General features: G+C 43.6%; 1 protein-coding gene across 9 annotated transcripts in view; it reads right to left on the bottom strand.

The window, feature by feature from the left end:
- Window positions 1–1,289: 1,289 nt before the first annotated feature.
- reps1 (RALBP1 associated Eps domain containing 1) overlaps window positions 1,290–15,337 on the bottom strand; it is a 68,658-nt gene continuing 54,610 nt past the window's right edge. For all 9 annotated transcript variants that reach the window (XM_078229445.1, XM_078229440.1, XM_078229444.1 and 6 more), the window contains 10 exons: window positions 14,911–14,998; window positions 12,141–12,242; window positions 11,144–11,216; window positions 10,803–10,936; window positions 10,480–10,544; window positions 9,804–9,986; window positions 9,618–9,701; window positions 7,870–8,018; window positions 6,177–6,282; window positions 1,290–3,705 (listed from right to left, as the gene is read on the bottom strand). In XM_078229445.1, the coding sequence (XP_078085571.1) occupies window positions 3,637–3,705; window positions 6,177–6,282; window positions 7,870–8,018; window positions 9,618–9,701; window positions 9,804–9,986; window positions 10,480–10,544; window positions 10,803–10,936; window positions 11,144–11,216; window positions 12,141–12,242; window positions 14,911–14,998 (1,053 nt within the window). In that variant the 3' untranslated portion in view covers window positions 1,290–3,636. The remainder of the gene's footprint in view (window positions 3,706–6,176; window positions 6,283–7,869; window positions 8,019–9,617; window positions 9,702–9,803; window positions 9,987–10,479; window positions 10,545–10,802; window positions 10,937–11,143; window positions 11,217–12,140; window positions 12,243–14,910; window positions 14,999–15,337) is intronic.

Here is a 15,337-nt window from a genome sequence, read left to right as displayed (position 1 = left end):
AGAACTGTACAGAGAATTCCAAGTGTGGCCTTACCAATGTCTTGTACAACTTCAATAAGACGTCCCAACTTCTGTATTCCATGTTCCGACCAATGAAACCAAGCACGCTGAATGCCTTCTTCACCACTCTGTCCACCTGTGTCTCCACTTTCAAGGTACAGGAGGGAATCTGTACCCCTAGATCTCTTTGTTCTCTAACTCTCTCCAACGCCCTGCTGTTAACGAGTAAGTCCTGCCCTGGTTCGATTGACCAAAATGCATCACCTCGCATTTACCTACATTAAACGCCATCTGCCATTCGTCAGCCCACTGGCCCAATTTGATCAAGATACATGTGACAATAATCAAATCAAATCAAATGCTCTCCCAAAAGATGCACAAGAATGGTTCCAGGGATGGGAAGCTTGACGGTAGATTGGAGAACTTGGGACTGCTTTCCTTGGGGAAAAGATGTCTGGGAGGAGATTTGTTAGAGGCATTCAAATTCCTGAAAGGTCTGGACACTGTAGCTAGGGAGAAACTGTTCTCAATCGAGAAAGGATAGAGAACAAGAGGACACAGATTTTAAGTCATTGGGAAAAGAAGCAAAATCCTTTTTCACCATAGTGAGTAGGTGGTTCGGGTGTGGAACACACTGCCTGAGAGTGTGGTAAAGTCAGGTTCAAAGCATTCACAAGGGAATTAGATTTATCTGAAAAGGGGAGAAGATGGGAGAATAGCACAATACTGTTATTAAAACAAAGTAATATCTGCTAAGTGTGCTCAATCAAAAATATACCAAACTGTATTGCTTGTTGGCTTAAAAACACCCGACAGCCTGAAATGACTATTTACCCAACTTGGCGATACCACTCGACTAAGAATCAATCTCCCACTTGTCGACACTGTGCTGTTAGATTCATTTTCTTTGGAAACGGTGGATCACAGGAAAATTCACACTTGTCTTTCCAGATTGTGCGTAACACTATCACACTCGCGGATACTAGCTGCAATCCGGCTATCAGCAGAGTCTGGAACTGTGCGTTATAGTCTCAGGATAAGAGGTCGGCCATTTAGGAAGGCGATGAGGAGAAAACGTCTTCTCTCGGAGGTTTTAATCTTTGGAGTTCTCTATCCCAGAGAGACGGAGGTGCCTGAGTGCTTCGGAAATCCAGGGATATGGGGGATAGGGTGGGAAGATGGGAGATGAGTTGAAGCTCAGCCATGATCTTATTGGATGGTCTCTTGAGGCTTACTCCTGCTCCCCTCACATTTCTTAGGCTCATGTGAACAGAGAATGGAGCAAGCAGTCAGATAAAATATTGTGCTGTTTTATTTCTGTAAAAATCACAGTTGCTAGTTTGCTCTGCCAAGATACATCCATGCACTTTAACATCCAAAGATCCCAGAGCTAGAATAAGCAATTAAATAGAGTTGCTGTTAGTCAGCAATTTAATGGAAATTTACAAGATCAAAAGTGTGTATTATACAATTTACATAATTCCCCTTATACAGTACATTGACCTGAACAACAAGGTGGCTCTGATTAGACCAGAATATGAAGCCTCTTCTCTCTGCCCATTCCTCCTCTATCAAAGTACAAAGCCAGGACAGTAAAACTTGAAAAGTTACAGAAACCAAAGAAAATCCCAAATCGAAAGAAAAAAATGTTTTTCTTTAAACAGAGATGAGTATATATATTCAGACATAAGAAACGGCAAGTCACATTAACCCTTAGAATACTGAACACTGAAGTAAAACTTAATTATAAAATCTTGCTCTTCGCATAATAATTTAAAGAAATATTCTCTAGCTCTGTACAATTCTTGATTAAACTCCCAGTATTTAAATTTGAAGCGGATCACTTTTACCAGCGTCAGGGAGGGACACAGTATGTATTCAGTACTCGGAAGGCTATTTTGGTGGAATGGAAGTCAGTCAGGAACAAGATGATAAGAGGCTGCGTTGTGGAAAATCACAGAGCTCCGCATCATTACGACACCCACAAAAAAAAAGTCTTTCCTAAATCATCGCAATTTCTCCCCACATTCTCTGCTACTGCACAAACCCCACATATTAGTGAGCCATTTTGAGTGAGAATGGGGAAGAAGAGTACTGATTCACCTGCTTAATGCACAATCCATGCAAACTGCAGACAGATTCATCCCCTTGAGTGGTGGCTTTTGTGTGTAAACTCAAGGTGCCTCACATACACATAAACCACGTGTGTGTTGGGTGGGGTATGCCACACACAACAGTCGTTCCCCCCCCCCCCCCCTCCCCACTGAATGAACGATTAAGAGAGAAGTGGCAGTGCAACAACAGCATTGGTCGTTTCCCCTTCTCGCAGGCAGAGCTTGCCGTTCAAGATCCTGCTATGTTTGATGGATGCATCCTACGAGTGGACAGGCTGCAGAGGTGGATGAGGATTGCAAAGCCAAGAGCAAAACACTTGCACCCCCTCCATTAACTGTGGGGGCATGTGCAGCTGTCAGGTTTATGTACTGTATGAAACAGTTAAGCCACTGGGATATGGCTACACAGCAGCTTCATTAGTGAGTTCAGTGCACTAAGATTAAAAAGGCCAGCTCACCACATGCATCTTGACATACACAAACCAACAGACTGCTTTAACATAAACACAATAGGCTGTTAGTCCTTAACAACTGACTGTCTCATATTTATTTAAAAAAACCTTAGCGGCTGTCTCTAAACTTTCACCCTGACTTTTGAACATATATTATCATTTACCCCTTCCAATTAAAAAGTGGTTTTGAACCATGCCTACCAGTTCATCAATTCACTTGTACGTCAGTAGTGCAAAATATTTAATTACATATCCCCCCCTCCCCCACCCCCCTGAGGTTGCTCCAAATGTATAGGGAAATTGCGTTTAGTGTTTTACTGCAGTAATGCAATGGGGACAATTTATTTTTTAATAATCTGACAGTAAAATGGGCAAGACAAGCCATTTTCACACAAAAAAAAATGCTAGAACAAAAGCCCACTCCTCATCCAAAAAGAAAGCTATGCAGATTCAGGAGAGAAGCATTTTGGAGACACTGACACAGACATTTTCCACTCCAGCACAGCTCTTCCGTCCCTAAACCTTCGCACGACCACAATAATTCTATCAAAATAACATTTCCCAAACTATATACCAGTCAAGGAGGTTGACCAACTGAGCAAGGGAGCTCCAGTATTGCAGCTGGCTGGTAGCCTCCCTCTTTCAGCCACAACGAGTCCGGAGGATTCAACAGGGCATCCATCTCATGTAGGAGCTCTGTCCCATTGGTAAGCCAGCTCTGCTATCTGTAACATTGGACTGATCTGGGAGGGGTTGTAAAATTATTTGTTCTTCTGTAGAATCAACACTGTTGCAAATCCCTCCCCCACCCAGGGCCTGGAAGCCCATCAGCTTTACAACTTCCTCTTACATTATTTCCCCCCCCCCACCCCCCCACTCAACACCTCCTCTTAAAACACACTGGAACCACATGTCAAGTGTGCAGCTTGATAAAATTAACCATGTAAACTATCGCTGCATAGTAGACCGGCGAAGCTGAACACAGGTAAGCTGTCTGCAGGGTGGAGGGTCCGGTGACACACTCGGACCAAACACGGTTTTTAGTTTCATCCACGCATCGGGAGGATCGGTTACAAGTGCGAAAATGGCCGAAGCTGCTCCAGTTGGACCTCGAGAGAGATTCTTTCCTCAAGCACGTCCTACGATGATTATCCGGGGATGGAGAGGGGAGAAAGAAGAAAAGGCCTTGGTTAATGCTTCACACTTCACCCGTTTCAGATTATGCCCGCACACTTAGAATCATAGAATCCTACAGTGCAGAAGAAGGAGGCCATTCAGCCCATCAAGTCTGCACCAAACACGATCCCACCCAGGCCCTATCCCCGTAACCCCATGTATTTACCCTGCTAGTCCCCTGATTCTAAGGGGCAATTTAGCATGGCCAATCAACCTAACCCACACATCTCTGGACTGTGGGAGGAAACCAGAGCATCTGGAGGAAATCCATGCAGACCCGGGGAAAATTTTCAATCTCCACACAGACAGTGACCCAAGCCATGTAAACTATCGCTGCATAGACGACCAGCGATAGCAGCCTCCTGCTTGCATTTCTCCACAAGAGCAGCACTGGCTAATTCTCAGACTTCACTTCCACCTCCTAACAAATATATCACAAGACATCCCAGGGAAAGTGCGGAAGTGACCATTCCTCACTCAGTACTGTGTCGAAGAGTCAGTTCAGATTAGTTCCCTGGTTGGGGGCGTGAACCCACAAACTTTTCACTTGGAGGACAGACCCACTGAGTCCAGGCTGATGTTCGGTATTAAAATTAGGTCATGAAGCATTGTTACATGTATTCAGTACGTGAGGACATAATGGACAACGTGAGGCTGAGATTAGCCAGCGCACACTTCGCAGCAGTCACTCCTCAGTCTGGGGTTGTTCTTTGAATGATTTCCGATATTTTGAGAGCTTGAAAGCAGAGTTTACCGAAAATAATGATCTAAAATGTTGCAGACGCAACGAGAGTTCTTTACATTTTCTGATGCACATGCATAGAAAACCCTTCAGGTCTCTGTTACCAGTTTTACTGGTACCTACAGTTTGACTCTTATCTGTAGCTGTATGTCAGCAAATATGGGCAAACATGTAATCCTGCCAAACAGAATTGAACACTTCTTTCTCACAGTCCCAGACGTAATTGGAAAAAACCCAACTCGTTCACTAATATCCTTTAGAGAAGGAAATCTGCTGTCCTTATCTGGTCTGGCCCACATGTGACTCCAGGGCCACAGCAATGTGGTTGACTCTCAACTGCCCTTGGGCAACTAGGGGTGGGCAATAAATGCTGGCCAGCCAGCGACGCCCATGTCCCATGAATGAATAATGAATAACATAATAACAATGGTGTCACCATTACCGAGACTAGCTTTCAAATTTTGGGGCGAATGGAGTCAAAGGTTATAGGGAAAAAGCTATTAGGCTATTGAGTTGGATGATCATACATGATTGCAATGAATGGCTGAGCAGGCTCGAAGGGCCAAATGGCCTCCTCCTGTTTCTATCTCTACGTTTCTATGTAAACTGGCAGCAAAAGCCAAATATTATTTCCTACATTTTCTCCCAATTCTCAGCCAAAACCGACTCCATTCAGCCTCCATCCATGCGAGGAGAAACCAACTGAAAAAAACTAAAGCCTGCCTACAGGCCTGCAGGCCCAAACCCTCAAGATTTTATTTTGTCCTTGCACTGCTCATACATTCTAGGTGATTACACATTCATGTAACATGAAGTGGGTTGTTAAATCAAAAGTCAATGTCATTATATGGCACACGCAAGTGTCAGATCTTCTCACAGATAGTACAAATATATTGCTTAGAACTTTTCCACTATCTAACAAAATTACACTCAATGTTTTTTCATGCAAGGTAGGAAGTAAATCAATCCACTGTATTTCCACAGGATTCTTTCCTCACCCAAATTATTTGTAGAAAGGACAATTGAAAATCTTTTAATTGGGAGACATAAAAGGTTAACTAATCTAGAGGTATGTGTATCTTTTTTGTTAAACAAACTTGTTCAACTGTTCATAGAATCCCTACAGTGCAGAAGGAGGCCATTCAGCCCATTGAGTCTGCATGGATTCTTTGACAGAGTTTCTCACCCAGGCACTCTCCCCCCACCCTATCCTCATAACCTCACATATTTACCTTGCTAATCCATCTAACCTACACATCTTTGGACACTAAGGGGCAATTTAGCATGGCCAATCCACCTAATCTGCACATTTTTGGAGCGTGGGAGGAAACCGGAGCACCCAGAGGAAACACAGACACGGGGAGAACGTGCAAACCCCACACAGTCACTCAAAGCCGGAACTGAACCCAGATCCCCGGCGCTGTGAAGTAGCTGTGCTAATCATAGTGCCACCCCTGCAGATTGAATCCTTTAGAGTCTAATTGTTCTTATGTGCTCTCCATTTAAAGTACATCCTTACAGTCTATCAATATCACCGCTTCATCCGAGGTAATTTGAAGGAAGACAGTGAAAGATAGGCTCGGCTAAATTTGCTGTTTGAAGTGTCACAAGCATTGATATTTGCAGCTTTGGTTGATTAAAGTTGCAGTGATATCACAGTAAATAGACTCATTGCGTCCAATCTCTTCCTACCTTCAACTGCTGTTGTAACTCACTGTTGAGTCTGGCTAACACCGTGTTAGTTTCCTTATTTCTTCGGATCGAAGCCTGAATAGACTTTTTATCTTTGCCAAATGACCTGTAATTAAAGGTGATGCATTAATAACTTTCCACCTTGTACACCCCAGCTTTGTCGCAGCTAATTTCTATTCCCCACTCACTCAGGGAGGGTGGTGGCTGGCACAAGGAATGGCAACATGTAATGGCACTTTGTATAACAGAACTCAGAAGGTCCGGTCCCACTTTACAGGGTGCACCTCCAGCCCTACCTCCGATCCTGCGACTAGAAATCCATTTAAATTAGGTCAAGAAGGGGGAGAAAGGTGAACAAAACAAAAAGGTTAACAAGATCATAATCAACACTTTTCACAAGGCCCTTATTAGTGACAACCCCAGGTTTGGATGCAAAGTAAGGATTCGATTCTCCCCTAGCATTAGTTTGGTGAACCCCTGCTGCACCCTCTCTTTGGCAAATGCATATTTCTTTGGGTAAGGAGACCAAAGCGGCACTCAGCGCTCCAGGTGCAGTCTCACCAAGGCTCTATGTAATTGCAGCAAGACATCTTTACTGCTCTTTGCCTTAATTGCTTCCTGAATGCGCATATTAGCTTTTAGTGACCCACGAACAAGGATACCCAAGTCCCTTTTGAAGTTCAACACTTCGTATCGATCACTGTGTACAATTAAGCCTTACCCCAACTAAGAATCAAATTAGGCAACCAAACTATTCCAGTAAAATCTTTCCAGCCTATGGGAGGGGTTGGGGATGGGGAAGAAATCCTGATTTGGCTGAAACCCAAGTTTCAGATGAATGGACAATGTAATGGGCCGGCTACACTCTCCTATTCCATTTTATAACCATTACATTTGCAGGGAAAGATTGCAAAAGAATATCGAACCATAGATTTACCAAGTGGCAAGTCCCCAATTTCAGTGGAACTATTGTGGAGAACTGGCAGGCAGATATCAGCCACTTCCTGTCTGGATAGGTGAGGGAACGGAAGGTAGAGGAGGAGAGGGAAATTTACAGCAAGCTGTCCCACTGTGCATTTGCTCATACGGTGGAGGGTCTAATGATATTCCAGCATGAACAGAAGAGACTGCCGCCTCAGTATGGAGTGCACAACAGAGGTAATACCAAATGGCAGGAGAAAATAAAACGAAGTATTGAGATTATTGAACAACGTGGATAACTTCACTGTCAACTGCTTTTTAAAAATTCATTTGTGGGATATAGGCATTGATGGCTGGCCAGCATTTATTGCCCATCCCTAATTGCCCTTGGAGAGTCAACCACATTGCTGTGGCTCTGGAGTCACAGATAGGCCAGACCAGGTAAGAATGGTAGATTTCCTTCCCTAAAGGATATTAGTGAACCAGGTGGATTTTTCCGACAACCGACAATGGTTTCATGGTCATCAGTAGATTTTTAATTCCAGATATTTTTTATTGAATTCAAATTCCACCATCCGCAATGGCGGGATTCGAACTCGGGGTCCCCAGAACATTAGCTGAGTTTCTGGATTAGCAGTCTAGCGATAATACCACTAGGCCATCGCCTCCCCATCGCTTTGACGTACATCTAGATCTAACATGCTGCACTGATTGATCAAAGGAAAAATCCACAATCTGGACCCGGACAGGAATCAAATAGAATCATACCTACCTCGGAATTGATGACTGTGCAACTAGCACAGTATTAATTATACTAGTTTTTTGGACAATTTCGTCTGGTTCAGCACGAAGCTCATCGTCAGACTTCAGTCTCCTGCGGACGGGCTTTGGAGGGGGGACAAGAGATGATGTACTTTTAACCTGTCATTTAAAAACACAGAAAAAGGGTAGGATTCATAAAATTCCAGAATGTTAAACATCTAATTCCATTTCAGTTCAATAATGATTTGTAGGTGTCTCTTGCATCAGATTTTCAGCCTGGTGCCCATTTTTATCCTCTACACTGCAAGATTCTCTGTGGTATCTCTCTAAATGTGCAACACCGCAGAAGTCTCAGCTATCTTTTCATAGAAATCATAGAAACCCTACAGTGCAGAAGGAGGCCATTCGGCCCATCGAGTCTGCACCGACCACAATCCCACCCAGGCCCTACCCCCATATATTTACCTGCTAATCCCTCTAACCTACGCATCTCAGGACTCTGAGGGGCAATTTTTAACCTGGCCAATCAACCTAACCCGCACATCTTTGGACTGTGGGAGGAAACCGGAGCACCCGGAGGAAACCCACGCAGACACGAGGAGAATGTGCAAACTCCACACAGACAGTGACCCGAGCCGGGAATCGAACCCGGGACCCTGGAGCTGTGAAGCAGTAGTGCTAACCACTTTGGTGAACACTGCAAACATTATATGAAAGTAATTGGCGAAATCGGGCATTTCTTTTGATACCTCAAACTCTACTGCCCATGCTCCAACTTGCATCATATCCTATTCACCCAGCACTCCTTTAGGCTCACTGACCTCCTCTCAGCCTCAGAACACCTCGATTCAAAAATTCTCATTCTTGTTCTCTGATCCCTTTCCCTTCTCTGTGTAACCTCCTCCGACCCTGGCCTCTTCTGCATCCCTGATTTTCACAGCTCAGCCGTGGAGCAATTACCCAAGCTCCAGAATTTATTGTTGAAACCGCTCTGGCACCCCGCCCTCCTTTCAGAGGAGCCTCAAAACCTACGTCTGTGACCAAGCTTTTAATCCCTTCCCCTGACATGGTCTTGTGTGAAATACTGGATGATCACGCTCCTCTGAAGCACCCTGACATTTTATGACATTAAAGATGCCGTACAAACTCACATTGTTGAATGCACGCACCCCTCACCATCTGGAAACCTGGGGTGGAAGTACGCTGTCGGTGGGATGCAAAATGCAAACTTAGGAAAGCTGGAAAATCTGAACTACTAAAACAGCGATAACTGCGAAAGAATGAGTTGGTTGGGCCTTTTCAAATGCAAACAGAAATGGGAGGGGGACTTTTGGGCGCTCAAAACAGAAAAGCGAACGCGCAGTTGTGTTCGCTGTTGGGCTCTGCACAAAGTTTGGTTGAATCCTAATGCAGTTTCAGGTTTCAATTGTCTCTTACAATAGGTCCAGCTGACTGGGTGCGCATACGCAGTTTTCAGGGTATTCCCTTTGGAAAGAGACTCAGAGTGGGATCATGCTATTTCATTTCCAATGAAAAATTTGATTCTGAACAAATTCTCTCTCTTCTGGGGCTGAGCAAAAAGAATTTAATTGGGCACAGCCTCCATAAACTATTTCAGTCCCCATAACCAAGGATAGCAGCCATCCACCTCCTTCCACATGTAAGCGTCTTCCTGTAACCTCAAACTAGGATTGCACGGGCATCCTGAGACAGCTCACATCATTTATTATAAATAGCTTAATTAAGGACTCTACGTACTGTGTTTCCAGTTGCCTTTTCATCACTAGAACCATCTAGTTTTGCTGTTCTTAGGTTCCCTGCTGAATCTGGAGGTTTTTCAGCCTGAAGAGATACATTTAAAAGTTGATTGAATCCTAGTCACAGATCTGTAGACCACTGACATTTCAGCCCTAGCCGCCGTGACGAAGCTCAAACAATGCTCACCGGAATGGGTTCAGAATGCTTGGCCGACTCATCCATTTGCTGCTCTGTGCTCTTCGACACAAATGCTTCAAACTGACGGAAATCGGCAAAGTTGGGCTGCTCTGGCATCTGGTGAGGCGAGGTGCTAGAGTGTGCTGCGTGGCCATCAGCTTCTGCTGAGCGATGCAATGGTGGCACGGTGGCCTAGAGAGGCACCACAACAGGAGAGATGTAATTCATTTTTAACATTGCAACAAACCGAACGGACATTGTGCCAATTTAAATTCAAGCCCGTCAACAAGACATGTACAATTGTCTTAAAATCATCACTATTTGAAGATACTTAAAATTCTGAAAAGCAGAATGCATTTTCCGTATCTTTAAATAAAACATCACGATATCAGAATGATTTGTGCTAGAAATTGAAAAACGCGGACAATTGAATTTGATTAAAATGCTGTGCCAAATGATAGTTTGCTGATATTAAACTTAGAAGGGCTAACAAGAGCAACATGGCATAAATCTGTTGCTTTCCTCAAGTGCCAATTATTCATACTGGCTCCCAATCATTTCACTTCAGCTTTTATATTGTGGCGGAGGTTAGTGAGAGTCTCAGGCAAGTTCAGCGTGCACCACACACCCAACGTTATATATATATATATTTTATAGTCCAACCCCATTGAGCCAATTCACTTACCTGCGTAGGCTGAGGTCTCGGAGGCACTGCGGGGGGACAGGTGACAACTCCAGCTTGTGGTTGTCCTTCAGAGGAGCAGTTACAAAAAGAAAAAGCACAAAGCAAATGACTTGATATTCTCAGAAGCACATCACGTTCAGCTTACAAACAAGTATCATAAAACTGACATATCCTCACACCAGCAGTCGGCACGCTAGTAACGAGACGCTGCGACTAAAACTTAAACTGTAATTTTTGCGCTGACGATCATACTCCCCAGATGGCATTTTAAATATTTTGCAGGATTTGACAAAGAGAAAATCTCGATGATAAGAGGTTCCCACCTGCGTTGCTGGCAGCAAAGGTTCTGTTCATATCTAGGGATGAAGATCTTGAATGTGAAGGCTGGGGTCTTGGTGGAGGTGGAGGAGGTGCAGCAGTCTTGAGCGTATTGTCTGGGGAAGTGCCTGAATGCGAACTGTGAAGAGCACAAACATGTCCGAGAAACTGATGTATGCTTTCACCCTCGTGATCAGATGCCTTCTCCACCGAGTTAAATCCATTACGTTTTTTAAAAAAAAACTCTCGAGAGAACATTTTAATCATAATATACTTCCCTCCGCATAGTAATTTAATTCTTATAAAACCACAAGGCTAGAAACTCCCCAGAGAAGCCTCCACTTACCGCTGTCGAGTTGCATTGTTTCCAATCTGATCAGTCTCTGAAACAAACGAGTCTGAACTACTGTATCCGTCAGCTGGGAGAGAAAAGGAACTGAATCAAAAACATTTTTCACAATTGCCCAAATATAAGGCATTAATTCTAGCAAAAACCAATATCTAAAATATTCGTTGAGTAAATTCTGGTAAAGGTACTTGAACAGTAAGAACTGTGCGCATAATGGGAGAGAAGAACAACACAATAAAAACAAGTAATCTGGTTAAGGTCAATAGGTTAATGCAAGCCCAAACAAAAGTGACCATCCTGGTTGGTGCCATAGGCCAAGTCTCCCTGGGCTGGAACAGAATAATTAATCCTAGCAATTCTATGCCTGTGCAGGCTCACAGTTATTATGGGAACTAGGAATCTTCCTGACATTATTGCAACGCAAGGATGTTGTTCAAGCGGCTGGGAATTAAATCAGTGCTTTCTGCTGGTGAGCTGCATGATTTTAAGCAAAAATGGAGCAGAGATAACATACAATGGAAGCTGTTATCAATAACAAAGTTGCCCTTGCCAGCAATGCTCACACACCTCATGAAGGAATAAAGTAAAACCCATAAAGACTTTTTATTTTAAAAACAAAATCAATCTAAAAAGTTCTCATAAAAAAAGTAAAAAGTCTATTTATTAGTGTCACAAGTAAGGCTTACATTAACACTGCAATGAAGTTACTGTGAAATTCCCCTAGTCGCCACACACCGGCGCTTGTTTGGGTCAATGCACCTAACCAGTATGTTTTTCAGACTGTGGGAGGAAACCGGAGCACCCGGAGGAAACCCACACAGACACGGGGAGAATGTGCAGACTCCACACAGACAATGACCCAAGCCAGGAGTCGAACCCGGGTCCCTGGCGCTGTGAGGCAGCAGTGCTAACCACTGTGCCGTCCCTGAAAAAACATACAAAAATCATATTGTGGCTTATGGGATAAGTGCAACAAAACATTTACTTCCCTTACCTACAGTGTTTCCTGCAACAAATTTCACAGTGGTGGCTAACTTAGTCTCTTCTGAAAGCTCAGGCGAGTTTGTCAGTAGAGGGCTGGTTGGGTGTGTTAATTCTGAAAAGCAACAACAGAAATCAATTGGATTTTATCAACCACAGTATGAAGAAAGCAAATACTTCCCATAATTTAGTCACAATTTCCATTATAGTTACTGTCAGTTTCACAGCAGATCCCTGGAGGTACTCTTTTAAAGGGCAGCGTGAGCACCCGATAAGCAGTCATTACCTTCCAGGCGGGATAGTAGTGGGCATGCTCAGAAATGCACTAACCCACCACCCCACCTCATTAAATAAAGCCAACAGTGCAAATGGCGCTGTGTCGTTATAAGCGGTTCATGTCATTTTGAGAAATCAAACTGACAGTAGCTGAGGGAAAATCTGGCCGCTTGATTAGATTTCTAGTTTCGAACTCAAAACATGAAATACAGTAATACCGTGACAACGAAAAGAGGAAATCAATAACCACAGGGACCAAGTACAAGTAAAACCACAAAACACTTCCCATTGCCAGCTTTGCACTGGGTGGCCTCATCCATCGGTACTGCATTTTCAAGATCAGAAGCTCGATTATTAAAATGAACAAGTCTGCAAATCCACATGTTTTAAAGTTCCCAAGTAATGTCCATACATGTACAATTGATTCTATCTGATTTGAAGCACTGCACTTTACATAATGATCTCTCACCCATTGCACCCACTACACCAAACAGGTAAACCTATCAAATGCAATATTTTACCCTCACTCAGCATACCCCTTCTGTTTGAGGACCTGCTGTGAGGCATTTGAACTAATATAATAAAAAGGACATTATGTTTGTATTCCTAAGGGATACAGAACCACCCAGTTTTCCTTTTTTAAAATCTAAGATAAAAATGATACAACAGGGGTTGGGTGGAGCGCAGCAGCTGTGAGCTGTTCATTCATCTCTGGGATCTGGGCTCAAATCCAGGCCACAGATGATGTACTGAAGACTCTCCGCCAGCTGCAATGTTCTGAGCAATCTGAGGTTTGGACATTTAATCCAGTCCCAAGCTAACATGGAATTAGCTAGCTTAGTGTTAGCCTAAGCTGGCAACCTCACTGAAGTGGAAAAAGAAAGTGGGGAACGGGGCAGATACTGTAGAATAGTTCCCAAGGCTGGGTCAAGGCATATTGTTGGAGCAGAGCATGGAATGTTATTCCATATTTGTAAACTGAGGACACCTTATGCAGACAATGGATGCAAAAAGTGGAAGCTATCCACTTTCCTAGTAACACATTATCACAAAAGCTCTCATTAAAATCCCGAATATACCCAAAACACGCATCTATCTATATTGGAGAAAGCCATAAGCTGGGATGTTCCTGTCGTGTGGGAGATTTGGCGGCCCAGCCAAAAATGCATTGACTGTCGGTGGGACTGGATACTCCCGTCAATGGGTAGGGCCAGAAAATCCCACCCAGAGTCTCTGTAGACAGCAGGTCGATTGCCATGAATGCATTTTGCTCACAGAGTGACTACACAGCAACCCCCTTGCTTCATCTTATGGCCTCTCTTCTCAGGATCCTAGTCTTCATACTCCCTAATAGTCATTTTCCAGACCAGTGTCTCCAACAGCAGCCCTGGTCTTACTCAACACATCCTCAAGAACAAGAAATAATGAGGACAACACGCAGGTCAGACAGCTCCCAGATGACAACAGTAGACAAGGAGAGGCTACAACTTGCACTTAAGAGGAATGGGAAGCAGGATTCATCAGCAGCAAGAATTCACTTATGTAATCAGAGCAGGTGGGTGGTAAAGATGCAAATAGGTGAGGGGTACTGGACTTTTTTAACAATTTCACAGGAAACAAATTTAATATTGAGTCAGTTGATCAGTCTCTGGGCACCACACTAGCCTTCTATTAAACCAGAGGGAAAACAGTATGTGAGCAGTTTCTAGCAGAAGCCTCACTTAATGATAGCGGCTGGAGGGAAGAACTCATACCTCCCTCAAGGGTCCCGAAACACTGAAGCCTAATTGCTGATCCAGACAAGATCGCATAACTCAGCAGAGTTCAGGAAAGGACGCAGGAGGACTCTTGAGCCTGCGGGGCCCAGCACAAACCTGGGCACAATGCTATTACTGATGAACACAGTAAGAAGTCTCACAACACCAGGTTAAATTTTAAATTTGTGAGACTTCTTACTGTGTTCACCCCAGTCCAACGCCGGCATCTCCACATCATTACTGATGAAGTCAGGGGAATAGGAAATGGAATAATTCACCCAATTTACAAACTTCAAACCTGGTCCGCCAATCCCCGGGAGAGCACTTACTAAATTTTGCAGGCCTCAACTAAAACAACTGTTAAAGCCGATCTGCTCACAATGGTGACTGGTGCTTTTGGAAAGAACAGGAGTCAGTCCACACACCTTCCATCTCAGGAAGAGACGCTGAAGAACTACCACACACCCACCCATATAATCAAGAATCTAAGGCTCTGCAAGTAACCTTATTCCATGCCCCTGACCAGATGCGTCTCTCATTTTATCAACTGTTCCCAAAAAGAGGTGCTGACAAGTCATTTAGAAAAGACATTCTTAAGGAAGCTAGGGAAGGTGAATATATACAAAAGAAAAATTACATTTTTCTCTGGAACTAAGGAAGATTATAGCTACACAACCAAAACCTTGACGGTCAGCCCAGAAACAAATGCTGAATGAGACAGACAGACATGGGAGCAGCCCTTTTCATTACCACTTCCAATTCTCTTCAGCTCCATCTCTTGCATGTGAATTTTACTTGGAGTCATGCGGATCGGAACTGGGTGAACGATAGCTGTATCCTGCAAGTTAATTGTTTGGGCAGGGGTAAAGAAAAAGGGGGGGGGGGAGAAAGAGACGGGGGAAGAAAAAACATTACAATTAGCAATTGCAGAGATTTATTATCGGACTGTTCACTATTCCTGAGTGAAGAAAAATTTAAAATGCACTCGATTAAATATTCTCACTGCCCGAATATGAAAAGCACAAAACGATTTTGATGACAGTGCAAACAACAATTATTATACTGTGATCATAAAATTCAATAATCCTTAGGATCAGGAATTCTATTTGATCTGAAATTACCTCCAACAATAAAAATGCTTCAGCACATTCAAAAATCAATTTGGTACAAGTCCTTT

This window comes from Mustelus asterias, chromosome 15 (genome assembly GCF_964213995.1).
Source record: "Mustelus asterias chromosome 15, sMusAst1.hap1.1, whole genome shotgun sequence".
NCBI lineage: Eukaryota > Metazoa > Chordata > Chondrichthyes > Carcharhiniformes > Triakidae > Mustelus > Mustelus asterias.
The sequence above is the reverse complement of the archived record's forward strand: the minus strand, read 5'-3'. Positions and strand labels throughout refer to the sequence as shown.